This window comes from Varanus komodoensis, unplaced genomic scaffold (genome assembly GCF_004798865.1).
Source record: "Varanus komodoensis strain SLA01 unplaced genomic scaffold, ASM479886v1 scaffold4, whole genome shotgun sequence".
Taxonomy (NCBI): Eukaryota; Metazoa; Chordata; class Lepidosauria; order Squamata; family Varanidae; genus Varanus; species Varanus komodoensis.
Genome location: NW_025335941.1, coordinates 53,179,683 through 53,195,913, shown reverse-complemented (window position 1 = coordinate 53,195,913; position 16,231 = coordinate 53,179,683). Strand labels below are relative to the sequence as shown.

The window sequence follows — 16,231 nt, the reverse complement described above, 5'->3', positions numbered from 1 at the left end:
CTCAGATTGCACAACATGGTTTGACAGCCAGTGTTTGCGATCTCTGCTCTGACAGCCAGTAGCAGCCCCTTGAGAGTGCCCAGGAGGCACACTGGAGGTGGTGATTTCAGTGGTTGGCAAGCTGTTTTTTTTAAATGCATAAAAATATGTTTGTACTATAAAAACAAAACTTTAGCAGCATTTATGGAACTACACAGGCTTATTATTCTGTGAGCACAAAAACAGGACACTTCAGGTTGGCAGTGTCCTTGGATGTTGTCAAAGTGCAGGATGTAGCACTGACGGACACTGATTGAGAGAAACTCCAGATAGGGATTTTCTTGACAGCTGTTGAAAGGGGAGCTGACAAGGAAAGGCAAAGCCACAAGGCATCTCTTCTTGCAAACTGGGATGGCAAATCACCCCTTTCACTTTTGTGTCTTGCCTCGACTGCCCTCAGGATCCTTTATACTTAGCACTTTTTCATGAGACTTGGGAAAGAGCTTGGGAAAAGTGCAAAAGTGCATTCCAGCCCATTTTGGGGAGAAATACATTTTGATAACTGTTAAAACTCAATTTCAAAAGGGGAAGAGGGGTAATAGAGGGGGATGAATGAGTGAGGGGATTGGTTGGTGATTGAGAGTGTGTGGGCAGGGCTTGGCAGTGTGTGAGGAATGAGAATGAAGGAAAAAATGCTATCAGTCCGTCAGAAGTTAACAGTCAAGGTTGTGGTCTATCAGCAGTCACAGTTAGTTGGAATCAGTCAGCTTTCTGCAGAAAATGAAGAGGCAGCCTTCTCTTCAGAATCCTAGATAGTGCTCTGGAAGGCATTTATGATTCATGAGGTCAAAGGGAAAAGAAAGGAAATGGAATACTTAGAGGACATATGAGCACTTAGGGAGAGTTATTACCTAATATTGTCAAGTATTATAAGGGTGTGAGCGATAGACGCTGACAGAAACCTGTGTGCAGAAGGGAAAGATTGAACTGAGAGAAATTGAATAAAGCCTGGCCAAATTTACATTCAGGAGAAAAAGGAAGATTTGAGAGTGAGGAAAGATAGAAAAGGGAAAGAGTGAGATACCGCTGTCAAAAGTTGTTATTAAACACTGTTTTATTTACTAAGAAAATAAGTTACAGAACATCTTGAAAACAATACACTTATTATACAAATAAAGTTTTATTTTGTTTATTGTTAAATCAGCATCATAGGTTTGAATAGCAGTGTCTCATCCTCAGGATCACATAGTCCAAGGAAGGAGCCTTATAGCTTGGACACAATATAGTGGGAGAAGTTAATAAGATTGGAATTGAATTCCTGGTGGCAGTGTTACAGGGGGGCGTGCACTTTTGCACTTTCCTGAGCATCTAGGGTAAACTGAATTAATAATTTGAATAAAAAGGGAATAAATAATTTATTCTGTAAATGAATAATAAATAAGTATTCTATACTTCTATGATCCTATGATAAGTAGAAAACACCCCTCCCAAATATGACCTTCATTGTGGCAGTGAAGCATAATAACCCTTACAATAACAGGCTGTTTTAAATCTCAATATGGTGACATTTCTCTGTTGTTTCTAGTGTACAAGCATTACAGTCCTCTTTAGTCAATAGCTGAAATAACTTTTGAGTACTACTAATAATTTGAATCATTTCCCACAATTACAGGCTGTTGTCCTCTGTAATACAATTGCATATTATTAAAGACTTTTTTTTTGTTTTTCCCCCTTTTTATTTGCTTTAGATTACAGAATAATTCCAGTACTTCTAGATTGTGATTTGCCTGTATTATTTTATTAATTTTAATTTAATTCATTTTGCTTACTATTGTGATGTTGTTTGATGCTAAATATCCCTTTTTTAATATACAATATATTACAGGCCTTGAAGCAGGCTCCATCTCAGTGTGCATATGAGCCAGTGCAAGCCAGGTGTGCTATCAGTAATTCTGATGAAGGTAATGCTGCTGTATCTTGTATACTCACTCCCTGATGTGTTGGGTGGCTGCTCATGATGGTTTTTTGTGTCATGTGAACCTAGAGCAATTCCTGCCTTGTGGCTTGTTTGAAGGCAGCAAACCAACTGGACAACCCATAGCTTGTTCTAGATCTTGTTGAGCACATGATGAGATACCACATTATTCAAACCTGGACAATCAACCCTATCATAGGTCCCAGGGATTGGCTAGCAACTTGCTTGGCAAGAGCAGCAAAAAACTCTTGCACTCTACCCTTTTTTTCTGAAATTGCAAAGCTGGCTTTACAGTCATCAGATCATTTTTTAAATTTTTGTGCAGCGTGCAAAAATAAGTTTGTTCAACAGATACCAACCCTTGCCTAGGCCCTAAAGGTATGTCCCCCCTTTGCTTTTCCTTGACATGCGTCAAAATGAAAGTTTCCAAGAGAATGCAAAGGTGTGAGTGATATTTGTTTCTGAAAGGGGGTATTGTGAATTGTATACTCTTTGCATTTCTACCTTTTTTCTCCCTAGCAGTCCACAGGCTGCTGTACAGCTTGCACTTTTCCCCAAAGCTCCTGGTGCTTAGGAAAGTTCTAAAGTGCATCCCTACCAAAAATTGAAAATAGGCACTGAGCTAATCAGTGGTTGTGGGGGTGGTGTACTTGGACTAGAATCTCAGAAGGAGTTATGTGCAAAATAACCATGGTGATCCAAAAATGGCTCATGATCATGGTGGGAAGGGGAGGGAAGACATGTCAGTCCAACAGTGGTATTCCCTGGGATACTTAGAGGATGGCAGGGAAGGGGCGGTAAACAATCCATGGTGATCCTGCTTGTCTGTTGGCTGTCCTGTGGCTTTCTGGACAACAAGCAACCTACTTTGACTTGTTGCCAGGATGGGTTGGTGTGATGTGTGAACTTGCCCAGTGCTTGGTGTATGTGTCATTTCTTCGTCGTGGCCTCTGTGCATCACACATATGGGTGCTGCACCCGTGCAGTGCCTAGGCCAGAAGATTAGAAAGCTAATGGTTTTTGGCGGGAAAAAACTCCGCTCCCTCCCCACACAGTATAAATAGATCGGAGCGTCCGCCATTTTACTGTCTCTGCGACCGCCGTTCGCTGTGCCTCGTGCCTGTTAACGTCTCTTGCTAGATTTTTTGCCTTGTGCTCCTTACGGTTATACCTTTTTCTACTAACCTCGTTCCTCGTTATATTCCCAGTTCTTTTTCCTCTTCCTCGTCGTAATTCTTTCTTCTATCTAAAACAAAAAAACAAAAATATTATTCTTACCCTCTGTACTATCATCTCTTTCTTCTTTTTCGCAGTGGCACAGCGGCGGCATTCCGCAAGTGCAGTGAGTGCGGTTCCAAATTGTCTCCCGCCGACCCGCACGACTTACGCCTCCTCTGCCTTGGCGAGGGGCATAGGACCGACAAGTGCGGGCATTGCCTGGCCTTTACTAAACAGGCCAGGAAAAATAGGGAGAATCGTCTCCGTAAGCTGCTTTGGGATCAGGCCTTGCTCCAATCAGACCAGTTGGTCCCAAGGCCTACCCCTTCCTCAGCTGTACCACCGCAGCGCTCCGCCTCTGCTTTAGCCGCGCCCTCTAAGTGCCCCACCTCTGCATTGGCCGCGCCACTGCAGTGTCCTTCAGATGAAGGCGCTGCTTCGACGGAAGTGCAACAGCTACCTTCTCCTCCAACTAAGCAAAAGGAGAAGCGTAAGCACTCGGAACCGGACAAATCCTCCATGCATTAGAAGCCGAGGAAAGGCAAGGTGGCTAAGGCGGCCCATAAGGGCAAGAAACTCGACTGCTCCAAGCACCGGGGCTCGGGTTCGTCGGGGTTCTCTGTACCGACCACCGCTACGGTACCGACTCACTTGGGACCGGCCCTGCAAATGGCGATGCAGGTGACTCCGCCGGGATCCCCCAGGCCTGTGCTTCGGCCTGAGAGCATGTCTCCCCCACCGAAGCCACCGCTTCAGGCATCCATTTCCGACAGAGAAATTAGAGATTCCCCACCAGGACAGCGTTCTCCGACTCCGATGCCTACTGCTGGGCCACCTGAGAGAGCACAGTCGCCGCCTAGGCATAGGAGCTACTCATTGGAACGCCAGGGGGATGACTGGCCTACGCCGGGTTATGGCGGTTTTCCCAGCTGGAGTGGCTGTCCACCCTATGCCTATTACCCTCGGGACCGTCGTTCACCGTCGATCCCGAGAGAGGTGCCGTCCATGTCCAGCCATGCGGAACAAAGACCTCCGCCTTCTCCTGAGACCTCCTCGTCTAGCGAACACTACCGCTACCACCAGGACTCGGACGAGTCAGAAGTAGACTCCACGTCCCCGGATGTGGCCATCACCTCCCAAGACCCTGGATCCCCAGACAAGCCTCATGTTTCCTTCTCGGAACTCGTCTCTCGTCTGGTTCAGTCGCTGGAAATAGAGGCCTACCATCGCCCCGGCCCCAGCACCAATTTTATGATATTGTCCGGGGAGAACAGTCCGCAACCATTGCCTTGCCTCTAATTACCATGCTCCACCAGGCAGTGGTCCAGCCCTGGGACCAATCGGCACAACCGCAAGCAACATCTCATTGGTACGAGTCTATTTACCGGGTCAGAGAGGAAGATATTCCATTCTTGCAGCCCCACCCGAAGCCCAACTCTGTGGTGGTCGAGTCGTCCCAGGGCAGGGAGGCTCGGGGCCATACAACACCCCGAGTTAAAGAAGGGAGGAAGGTTGATATGATTGCACATCAGGTCTATGCGGTTGCAGGACTCGGCATGCGCATATCGAATTATGAAGTGACTCTGGCACGTTACCAGTACTTCATAATGCAGAAGCTGGATAACGTTGCCTCCTCCCTTCCGGACCAACAGGCAGATCTAGCCAGGGTCTTTATAAAAGAGGCGATGCAAGTGGCCATACAGCAGTTGTCCACAGCAAGACATCACGTGGACACTGACTCTTGGGCCATGGTCAGTGCTATCTCCTTACGATGGCATGCGTGGCTCAGGAATTGTAATTTTCCTGAAGAGATGAAGCAGAGGATAGAGGAGATGCCATTTGATGGCACTGGTCTTTTCCACTCGAAGACCGATCAAAAACTCAAAGCCATCCACGAATCCCGCATGACAGCGCGTCGCATGGAGCTCCCACAAACTGAACATAAGTGGTCATGGTCCAGGCCTTATGGACGCCAACAGTACCAACCCTGCCAACATTACCAGCAGAGGCAGCAGCGTAGAAGGCAACAGCCTCAACAGCGCTTCTCTCAGGGCCACTGGCACTTCAACTCCGAGAAACGCCCTCGTTGACAGTCCTGGCGAACCAATCCATCTTTCCATTCCCCACCTTCCCCTCTCCCTTTCGGGAACTGGCTTCAAAACCGACTCCCCATTTGGGAGACCGTTACATCTGATAGGTGGGTGTTGTCCATCATTCAGCTCGGATATAGAATAGAATTCAACATTGTTCCACCATCGAGCCCTATCCGATTTATGCCACCATCTTCGGTTCTGTGCAATGAGGTCTACCAACTTCTTTGTAAAGGTGCGATTCAACAACTTTCCTGCACTGATGAGCTTCACGGATTCTATTCCCGATATTTTACGGTCCCCAAACAGGACGGTGGTCTTCGACCTATCCTGGATCTCAGGAATGTCAACAGATACATTAAACCAAAGTAGTTCCGGATGACCACCTTACAGAATATCCTTCTGTTGCTGAAAAAAGGGGATTGGTTCACCTCATTGGACTTGAAGGATGCTTGGTTTCATATCTCTATCCATCCTTCCCATAGACGCTTCCTGCGATTTACTGTTGGATCCGATATTTTCGAATTCAGTGTGCTCCCGTTCGGTCTAGCTACGGCACCGAGAGTCTATACAAAATGCATGGCTCCAGTATGCGCCCACCTACGGCTTCAGGGTATACAAGTCTACCCCTACCTAGATGACTGGCTCATTGTGTCACAGACTAAGGCCAATCTCCTTGCGGCTGTCCGTGCAACTTGTACTTTGCTTGATACCTTCGACTATGCATTAATCTTAAGAAATCATCACTTATCCCGACACAGGTCATCGATTTCATCAGGGCACGTATCAACTCTATTCTACAAAGAGCGTTTCTTCCTCCATCCCGCGGAGCCACGCTGTGTGCCCACATCCATCGGATCTGACGACTAAGGACAGTGCAGGCCGTCACCATACAAAGACTACTGGGGCACATGGCAGCCTCAGTGGCCATTGTGCCTTACGCAAGACTCAGACTTCGGCTGCTTCAATTGTTCTTCAACAGATCATTTCACCCGCAATGGGACCTATAAACCAGGCTTCTTCGGATCCCATCCTCGGTCCTTCACTCCCTGATATGGTGGACTTTTACACGCAAGCTGTCTACAGGCGTTCTGTTCCATCAGCCCCATCCAACTGTGACATGGTACACCAATGCGTCCCTCATCGGATGGGGTGCGGCATGTGCAGGACTTCGGGTCCAAGGAGCTTGGAACCGACAGGAAGTGGGGAGACACATCAATTTCCTCGAACTTCTGGCGATTTTCAACGCTCTCAAATCCTTCGAAACTGTTATACACAGCCAAGTTGTGCAGATTGCGTCCAACAACATGGCTGCTGTCTTCTACATCAACAAGCAAGGCAGAACCAGGTCTCCGCCCCTCTTGGCCCGATTGTCAATGCAGATCTGGGATTGGTGCATCCCACGGAACATAATGCTACTGGCGGTGCACCTTGCAGGGACCAACAACGTAGAAGCGGATACACTGAGCAGGCAGATGTCAACGACCCATGAGTGGGAGTTGGGCCGGACAATTTGCACTGAACTATTCCAGTTGTGGGGATACCCGGACAGAGACTTGTTCACTACCCGAACAAACAGGGTATGTAAACTGTTTTGCTCCAGAGCGGGTATCAGACAGAACTCGAGGGGAAATGCCCTCATGATCGATTGGAGCAACCTGTTTTTCTACGCGTTTCCTCCAATTCCCCTTCTGATGAAGGTGGTATCGAAGATTGTCCAGGACAATGCTACAGGGATTTTAATAGCCCCATGGTGGCTGAGGCAACCCTGGTTCACTGCTCTCCTCCTTCAATCCAAAGGTGTTTTCCATCGACTTCCACCGGTCCCTCACCTATTGACTCAGTGCAATGGAACAATCCAACACCCAGACCTAGCCTTGGTCAAACTGACAGCGTGGAGCATTCGCTAGATTCGGTCTCTCTATCGGTTCCGTTACTGTCTCGATTCACTGGACCCTCTCCTCAATTGCATACGCGACCGACTCCTCCTTCGGGATCAACAGTACCCATCTCGGATTCGACATTTTTACATCCTGATAGAGCGATTCTCGAATCTGCACTACTACACGCCGGTCTTACTCAGCAAAATGGAAAAGATTTTCCTCCTTTGCCGACCGTCATTCCTTTTCTCCTGAATCAGCATCCATTGAGAACGTTTTACCATTCAAACTGTTCGAACTTCACCGTTTGGGACTTAAGCCTTCGTCCATAAAGGTTTACACGGCTGCTATCTCACATTTCCGTGGTACCATACAAGGCTCATCGGTTTTTTTCTCAACCTCTGATTCGTCATTTTCAGAATCTACACCCATCAATTCGCCCGGTCATGCCGACTTGGAGTCTTTCTGTTGTACTCCAAGCGCTAACAAAGCCACCCTTTGAACCTCTGGTGACGGTGGATCTACGTCTTGTATCATGGAAAACTGCCTTCCTTGTTGCGGTTACTTCAGCCAGAAGGGCCAGTGAGCTTTGCACTCTACGCATAGACCCACCATTTTTGAACTTCCACAAAGAAAACGTGGTTCTTTGAATGGACTCAACATTTCTTCCTAAGGTGGCTACATCATTTCATTTGAATCAGGATATCACATTGCCTGCATTCTTTCCATCTCCATTGACTCCGATTGAGCGCTCTCTCCATACACTTGATGTTCGGCGCTGCCTTGCTTTTTACAGATCTCATACAGAATCCTTTCGGAATTCTAACAGACTTTTCGTTAAATATGCTGATAATGACAAAGGTTCTCCAGTCTCATCTCAGCGATTATCTAAATGGATTGTGCAGACCATTGTGTTGGCCTACCAGTTGGCTCGGATGGACTTACCTACACTTCCGAGGGGCCATTCTACACGAGCAGTAGCGACTTCGTTGGCTTTTATGGCAGGTGTTCCACTTCAAGATATTTGCAGAGCCGCAACCTGGGCTGCTCCGTGTACTTTTGCCAAGCATTATTGGCTTGATGTGCGCGCCAGACAGGACTGTTCCTTTGGCAGAGCGGTGCTTTCTGCCATTCTTCAATGATGACACCTCCCTCCTCCGAGTCTGGTAAGCTTGCTAATCACCTGTATGTGTGATGCACAGAGACCACAACGAAGAAAAGCAGGTTGCTTACCTGTAACTGATGTTCTTTGAGTGGCCATCTGTGCATTCACACCACCCACCCACCAGCCCCGCATGGTGTCGGTGAGTGGACTTCTTTTATATCGGTTCCATACTAATGTTACGGTACTGATGTAGCTTGCTGTGGTACTGTCATTCTCTATTAGGGGGCGAATGTCGGTCTTCGAGACTTAGTAAAATGGCAGATGCTCCGCTCTATTTATACTGTGGGGGGAGGGAGCGGAGTTTTTTCCCGCCAAAAACCGTTAGCTTTCTAATCTTCCAGATCAGCTGGAGAAGGTCAGAATAATGAGTCAAGTTTTTAACAGGGCATTTTAATAAGCCAAGGTAAGAAACCAGACAAATGGTAGGAGAAAAATATTACACTAGTTGGGGACAGTAAGAGAGAACAAGCGTTGTCACAAGATCAAGGGCACTTTTTGGATTTACACAGAACAAGGGTAACAAAGTTTTTTCTATCCTTCATATCTAGTTCATTATTTTAAAAATGAGTAGTACATCATGGAATTCTGCAAGGATTAAAGCTGCATTTGAAGTACACACACTCAGGCATGCTAGTACTACTCTGGTGGCATTTCTGTTTCTTACAAAAACACTATTAAGGTAGATCAGCTTCATAGTATCAAAATGAACAATACAGTGTGCATAATTCACTTCTTATTAATAATATTAATAGAAAAATAGGAAAAGTATTTCATTTCTATTTTTTCTGTGTATCCAGTTTTCTCCTCCTCAAAAAACCACCCTTATGATTCCAGGATTGTAGTTAGCTTGTTTTATGGGCGGTCATGATGATGGTACCATGTAAATAAATAGGATTCAGGAGATAACATGAAGAAATGTTGTTAGCAGGGCCAAGAGCTATAAATGAAGGCTATGAAACTACATTGAACCTAATAGCTAATCCATTCCTGTTATTAGTTTCAGATAGCACTACACAGTTTCTGTTAGCTGAAAACTTAGTGAACATGTCAGCTACTGAAAGTGAAATCTTGACTGGTTTGGACACGGCCCAACTGCACAAACAGACTGTTGTGCTGAACAGACCCCCACGGCAAGGAATGACTTCCCTGTCATTCGAAGAGCACAAAGTTCTTCAGTCACTTGACCGCATTAATCAAAGGCTGCAGAGTAAGTGTACGGTTGGTCATGCTGTGACCTGCACCAGTGTAATAATCAGTTTGTCAAGCCACCTAAGTGTAAACAAATAATTCAGACAGAATAATCTTTTTTTTAAACTTCGCACTGTCTTGCCTCCCACCTTTCAACAAATAATACCTTGCAGTAGTTCAAGCCCAAAACTCATACTTGATGTGAAATTTGGCAAGGCGTTTTGCTTGTGTAAAATTAAATCCAACTGTTCATAATGTGTTGACATTTTTCAGTTTTAATTTTATTCTATCCAGTCAGATAAAAAGCTTGTTATGAACAGTCTCTAGGCCAATGGGCTTAAGTGTTTCGGATATAACATTTGTTTTGTTAGTTTCCAAGCTATGAACAGTGGAATGACTGTTCCTGACTGTTTTCTTTGGTTTATGGTACAGAATGTGGGAATGTGACCAGCTACATTCATTTTTTCCAGTACAATGTTTACAGCCATGACACACATGCTAGTGTCCTATATAAAGCATATTTTGATACGTAAGCACTTCTTTATTGCAGTTTCAGCCTCTGTAGACAAAGGGAGTACACTAGCTTTGGATGCCAGAATGATCCCATGCCCCTGCACATAATCTGAGATGACATAGAGTAGTTCAGATTCACAGCTTCAAAGTTCAAAGACGATGCTCCAACCTCAAAGGTGGGATTCAGAGTTCTGCCCTTCATAGCCAACATGGATAGAACCATGACAGTTGATCTCTGAGGGCACAAAAGGAACTCTGGGGAGGAGTAAAGTGGATGGATATGGGAGGAGACTGTGGTGGTGAGGATATAGGATGAAGGCTACAGATACAGGATACAGTCCAGACTCTTTCCTTTCACCTCTGACATGGTATTGCTAGAAATGGCTGTTTTGTATTACACAAATATAGAGCATGACGAGCAGGCAAGCAAAAATTGCATCAGGCAGTCCTTCCACTCTGTGCTGGATAAGTGTGAGCCTCCCAGTTCAGAGGTTTATGAGACTATGCACTTAGTGATTGTACATCACGTTTCCCTTCCACCATATAAACTCTTATTTTATACCATTTTAGATGTTCGTGAAACCATCAACCAAACCCCATCATCTGCAAGTGTTTTACAAACTATCTCCCCTTTGGTAAGCATAAACATTTGCTCTTCCAAGTTGTGTGTGCATATGATTTGTATCTGATAAAGAGTCAAGAAAGGTAATCATTCAAAAGTCAAGACTTTATTTGCAAACTTCCAAAGACATTTGACTTGCTACTGTTAGACCCAGAATGTTGGAATAGATTTTACTTCGATCCATCCTATAATACTTTATAGCAACTGGGCACTTGGGGCAAATTATAGTGAGCTAAAGTATACTTCAAAATTCCCCACATCCCTTTCCAGTGAGATTTCAAATGTGATTTGAAGCAGCAATTGCAAGCAAGTAGTTACACCAAGGAAGTCAGCTTTGATGGGCCTAAGGTCCAATTCATCTACTCCAAGGATGCACAAGAGACCACACATCTCCTTGTCACCACTGAATTTGCCACTGCAGTGTTGATACTGCTGCCAAATTTCAGCAGCATGGCAGCAAAACTTGCACGCTTTCAGAAACACGATTTTTCTTGAAAACGAAGTACACACTCACCATATACCTTGTTTTAAAGCAAAGTAATTCCCTTGTTGCTGCTGTCACCATACCACCAAATTTTGATATCCAACTGTTGTGGGGCTTTTTACTGTGTCAGTAAATTTTGCTGGTGGTGTGGCACTAGGGGCTGCAAAATAAGGCCATTAGTGGAGCATGTGCTGCCTACTTTCTGAATCATAAGTTCTATCTGTCTAAGCTATCTTTGGGGCTTGGAGTTAAACAGGGATAGTGGGAACCTTAGCATTACTGACTTGTTGATTGCACCAAGCGTTCGTGATGAAGTTGGCTACAAATGTAAACAAATACATAGAGTATTTGACATGTAAAACACCAATTACAAATACCTAAATAGTCTCAATTGGACTCTAAAAAAGTTACCCTTGGCTACTATTGGGAATGAAAGAGGCAGTTATTCTTGAAGTGCTTCTCAAAGCTGCATAGTGAACTTTAGGGCCAGGATGGCACCAACTCCTTAGATGAAGACTGTGAAGGCTGGGAGTTGAGTGTGAACAGAGGAAGGTGAGGTTATCTCATGGCCTTCATCCTCAGGTGTTGAGGCAGACCTTGACAACTGACAGGGTTTGGAAGTACAGGGAGGATACATGGAAGAGGAGTAGGAGGAGGCCAGGCATCAGGAGAAACCCAGTTAAAGAGCTTGTGTAAACCTAGGAGGCTAGCCCTTTTCCAGAGGGGTGAAGCCCAAGTTTACTGAAAAGAAGGGTTCTCGGAAATAATTTCTAGTTTGGGTTTAATGAATCACTCTGTTCATGCACAGAGACTCTTCTGGAGTTTGCTAGCTGCATATTGGAAATAATGAGATCAGCAAAAGACTGTTGTTTGAAAGGAATTGAGAGGGAAACCCAGCTCCCAACAACTACTCTCCTCACCCATTTTCCCCCTCTCCTCCCATTGCCCCTTTTGCCTGCAACCTGAACACTGTTCTGGATTGCAACACAGATATTCTACTCAGGAAGAGGAAGGAAAGTGTGTCCTGCATGTCCTCGTATACGCATGATTGTATGACCTTAATCTTAAGCCTGGAGTCACCTTAAGCATAATAAGTTTGACTTTTAAGCCTAGAGTCATGTTACACAGTGGCAAGAATTAAGGTGCCTAAGTATGAAAAATAAATTAGTGAAATTGACCATTCTGAAGTGTGTGTGTGCCATTGGTGAGCATTGGCAAATTTCAGTTTCATTTCATTGTGTAAATACATAATTAGTTCTGTCCTGGAAACAAATTCATTGCTGTACTTGGCTTATAAAAGAAGGTAATGTATTATTGACAAAATATTTTGTGGTGTGTTGTGATGAATGCATTTCTTCATCGTGTTATTTATTCTTCCAGGTTGCAGCTCCCTCATACATGGACATCATGCCTCCAGCACAGAGGTACAAGAGCATAACAGATGCTACTCATCCCCTAGGGCACAGAAAATACTGACTTGGCCTAATGAAGGCTGTTGAACTTGGATTTATTTTAATATATTATCAGCTGCTATATTTGTAACATAATTATTTGCAACATGCCTTAAATGCTATTAAAAACCTTAAAATAAACAAAAATAACACAAGTATTGACTGCTTGTTCCCTAGTTTACATTTAGGGCAAAAATAATATATGCACTTTATTGTAAAATGTATTGTATTTTTTTAAGAATGGAAATACCTCACTTTTGAATAAGTGGTGATGTTTGTAAATTTACTGTAAATTTTAATTAAAAGTAAAAGAAGTTATTTTGCTACTGATTAAAATTATGTATGAATTCATCTCCTAACTTTATGGCTTTCATGAACTACTAATAAATTTCTACTACATTTGTAAAAGCTATGTTGTAGAAAATGATCATCAGTTATGTTCAAATCTTTTTTTTTTTTTTTCAATTTGTATCCTGCCTTTTTCCTACAAAGGGCTCAAGGCAGCTTACATCATTCTCCTCCTCCATCTTATCCCCACAACAACCACCCTGTGAGGTAGGTTGGGCTGAGAGTCTGTGACTGGCCCAAAGCCACCCAGTTGGCTCCATGGCGGAACGGGGATTCGAACCCAGATCCTCTGAGTCCCAGTCCCATGTTCTTAACCACTACACCACCAGTTTAATCATTCATTTTTCATCTTAGCTTTGATGCTCCCATTTCTAACTGCAGAAATATATACTAAGATCATAATAGCCATAGGTTTTCCAGAAGGCCGTTTCCTGTGTCATGTCTCAAGAGAAACAACAATATTAATTAATAACCCAAGGATAGCTTTAAGTTTCTGCAATGATAAACTATTCAAGAACTTACCTTGTTTCAAGTATTATCTAGTTGCCATACACATCCATTGATAACTACCCAATGTATATTTTACTGGTAATTTTTTAAATTCCTCCCATCTTCAGTCAAATGTCTGCTGGTGCTCATTGTGTCCTCTGTCATAGTCAGTGGACCTCACAACCCATTTATGTACACTTTCAACTTACGCAGGACTTCCTCTTGAGTTCCCCTCATTTATTAGGTTGAATATTTACTAATATAGACAATTCTTGGAGGGGAAGAGCCAAGCAGCAGTGGGTTCCAGCCAAGCAAAAGTAGGGGGGCTTTCTGTCTCTGAGGCAGCCAGGTGGAATGGCTGGTGATGGAGGTTCAGTAGGTGCCTATTTGACAGGTACGATGAGTTCAGGTGAGCCACAACGTGATTTACATATAATTTGGTACAAGTTTTTTTTCTGGTAGCTCAGTCATTGTGATTTAACTTGTGCATCACACTATCATTTTAAAAAATGACTTAATCCTTTATTAGGTTTTGCACTTCTCTGTTATACAACTTAGTTATTATTTTTATGATAGATTTGGGTAGGCATTTCTGTAATATTTAGCTTTCACTGGTTTTTTATTTAAATTTGTGAAATATAAAAAGTATTTTCTATTTTCATTTTATAAATTTTTTTTTTAAAAAAAGGGTGTACAGGTTTTGGCTCACAATGGGTTGTGGGTCACATATGCTGACATGCATGCACGCATACACTCACTCTTCCCTTTATGCACACACACTCTTCTCCCCTATCAAAGTGTAGGGATGGGCAGGTTTCAATTTCCCCTCCCTCCTTCTACACACTCAGATTGTGCCGCCTCCCTTCCTGATTCTGCTGGGAAGCAAGGACATGGAGATGACTCCTCACCCTGCCCAGAGAGCTTCAGCTATGGGGCAGTATAGAAATGAAACAGATGATGATGATAGCTTGTTTCCCAGCAGAACTGGATTTCCAAGTCAGGAGAGTCATTCTTGCACACCTTGTTTCTCAGATGACTTGGCTGATTGGTAGACTGGCAAGAGACCGGTTCTGTTGTGTGTGGGGTTAGAATGGAGGGAAAGACACCCTTGATGGATCACTTGTAGGCCATGGATTGTACATGTCTCCCATGATTATTAAAAACAGCATCATGTTAACAAAGATGCCTACTAGGAGAACTTCAGTATCCAAAATATCACAATTAATTCAGTCACCTGCAAGGAAAAAAGAATGCTACCTAGCTGGTAGCAGCCCTTTGAAAGACTTGCAGAGGAGAATGGAACCAGGAACAGGATGGCAACACCCTCTGGCCTAGATGGTAAACAGCAAGTAGAAAAATCTTGCTTGTGATGGGGGTCATTCCCTGGAATCCCATTTGAGCATTGTGACTATGTGTAAGTCACCTTTTTGGTAACAGGTGTGAATTCACTTGCACTCACTACATCTTTGCCCTTTCCTAAAAATCTAGAACAGCCAGTTGGGCAAGTGAAGACACCTTCATTGTCTTCCTTACACATTGGCTAACCTGGCAGCTGTTGCAGTAGCCTGAGTGGGTGGGTCTCTTGCAGCTGATCCATATCTTCAAGGTTCTCTTAACATTTACTCTCCTAAATTATTTCTTTTGGCCATAGTGCTAAAACACTTTTCTGTGCATGTGCCATTATTACAGCTGATTCCTGTGTTACCAAAATACCTGGAGCTGCTTCCTGTGACAACCTGATGATGTCTAAATCCACAATGATGAGCAGGATGGGTGGATCATGTGGGCCATCAAAGCCAGCACCTCCAGAGAAAAAACTAATACCCTATCCTGATCAATTTATTCTTAAGTGTTGTCCTACCAAGACAAAGTTATCCAATGCTGGTACTCAGATGAAAGTCTACCAAATTTAATTAGGCTATTTAGAATCATAGAATAGAAGAGTTGGAAGGGGCTATGAAGGCCATTGAGTCCAACCCCCTGCTGTTGAAAGACACCATGTTATACCATCCCACTCAGATGGCTGTCCAGTTTCTTTTTGAATGTCTCTAGTGTGGGAGAACCCACCACCTCTCTAGGCAGTCTGTTCCACTGTTGTATTGCTTTGACAGGGAGGAAGCTTTTCCTGATGTCCAGCCTGAATCTGGGTTGTTGCAACTTGAATTGATTATTCCATGTCCTACACTCTGGCATCAGCAAGAAGAGATCTTGACCTTCCTCTTTGTGACAGCATTTGAAGTACTTATAGAGGGATTTCATGTCCCCCCTCAGTCTTCTCAAGGCTGAACATGCCCAATTCTCTGTCTCTCCTCATAGGGCAGTGTTTCCAAACCCAGGACTTCGTTGCCCTCCTCAGGATCCTTTCTAATTTACCTACATCCTTTTAAATGTTGGTGCCCAGAAGTAGACACAATATTCCAGGTGAGGTCTGACTAGTGAGGAGTATAGAGGAACTACTACTACTTGTGATTTGAAAGTAATATTTCGGTTAATGCATCTCAAAATAGCATTTGCCCTTTTGGCGGCTACATCACATTGTTGACTCATGTTTAGCCTACTTCCAATTGACGTAGCCTACTACGTCAATCAATTAATTTTATATTCTGCCTTCCCCCTTTTTAAAAAAAAAATTCAAAGCATCTCACATCATTCTCCTCTTCCTCCACCACCACTCAATTTTATCCCCACAACAACCCTTTGAAGTAGGTTGGGCCGAGAGTCTGTGACTGACCCCAAGTTGCCCAGTTGGGCCCATAGTTGAGGGGGGAATGCAACCCAGATCTGAGAGTCCAGACCTGGGCTCTTAACCAGTGCACCACATTGACTCTC

At 44.1% G+C, this 16,231-nt stretch overlaps 1 protein-coding gene across 1 annotated transcript in view; it reads left to right on the top strand.

The window, feature by feature from the left end:
- The window catches only part of CEP126 (centrosomal protein 126), a 39,811-nt gene extending 26,983 nt beyond the window's left edge, over positions 1-12,828 (top strand). The window contains exons 9-12 of the mRNA XM_044441818.1: positions 1,865-1,940; positions 9,305-9,514; positions 10,579-10,643; positions 12,495-12,828. Of these exons, the coding sequence (XP_044297753.1) occupies positions 1,865-1,940; positions 9,305-9,514; positions 10,579-10,643; positions 12,495-12,590 (447 nt within the window). The 3' untranslated portion in view covers positions 12,591-12,828. The remainder of the gene's footprint in view (positions 1-1,864; positions 1,941-9,304; positions 9,515-10,578; positions 10,644-12,494) is intronic.
- The last annotated feature ends 3,403 nt before the right edge of the window (positions 12,829-16,231 follow it).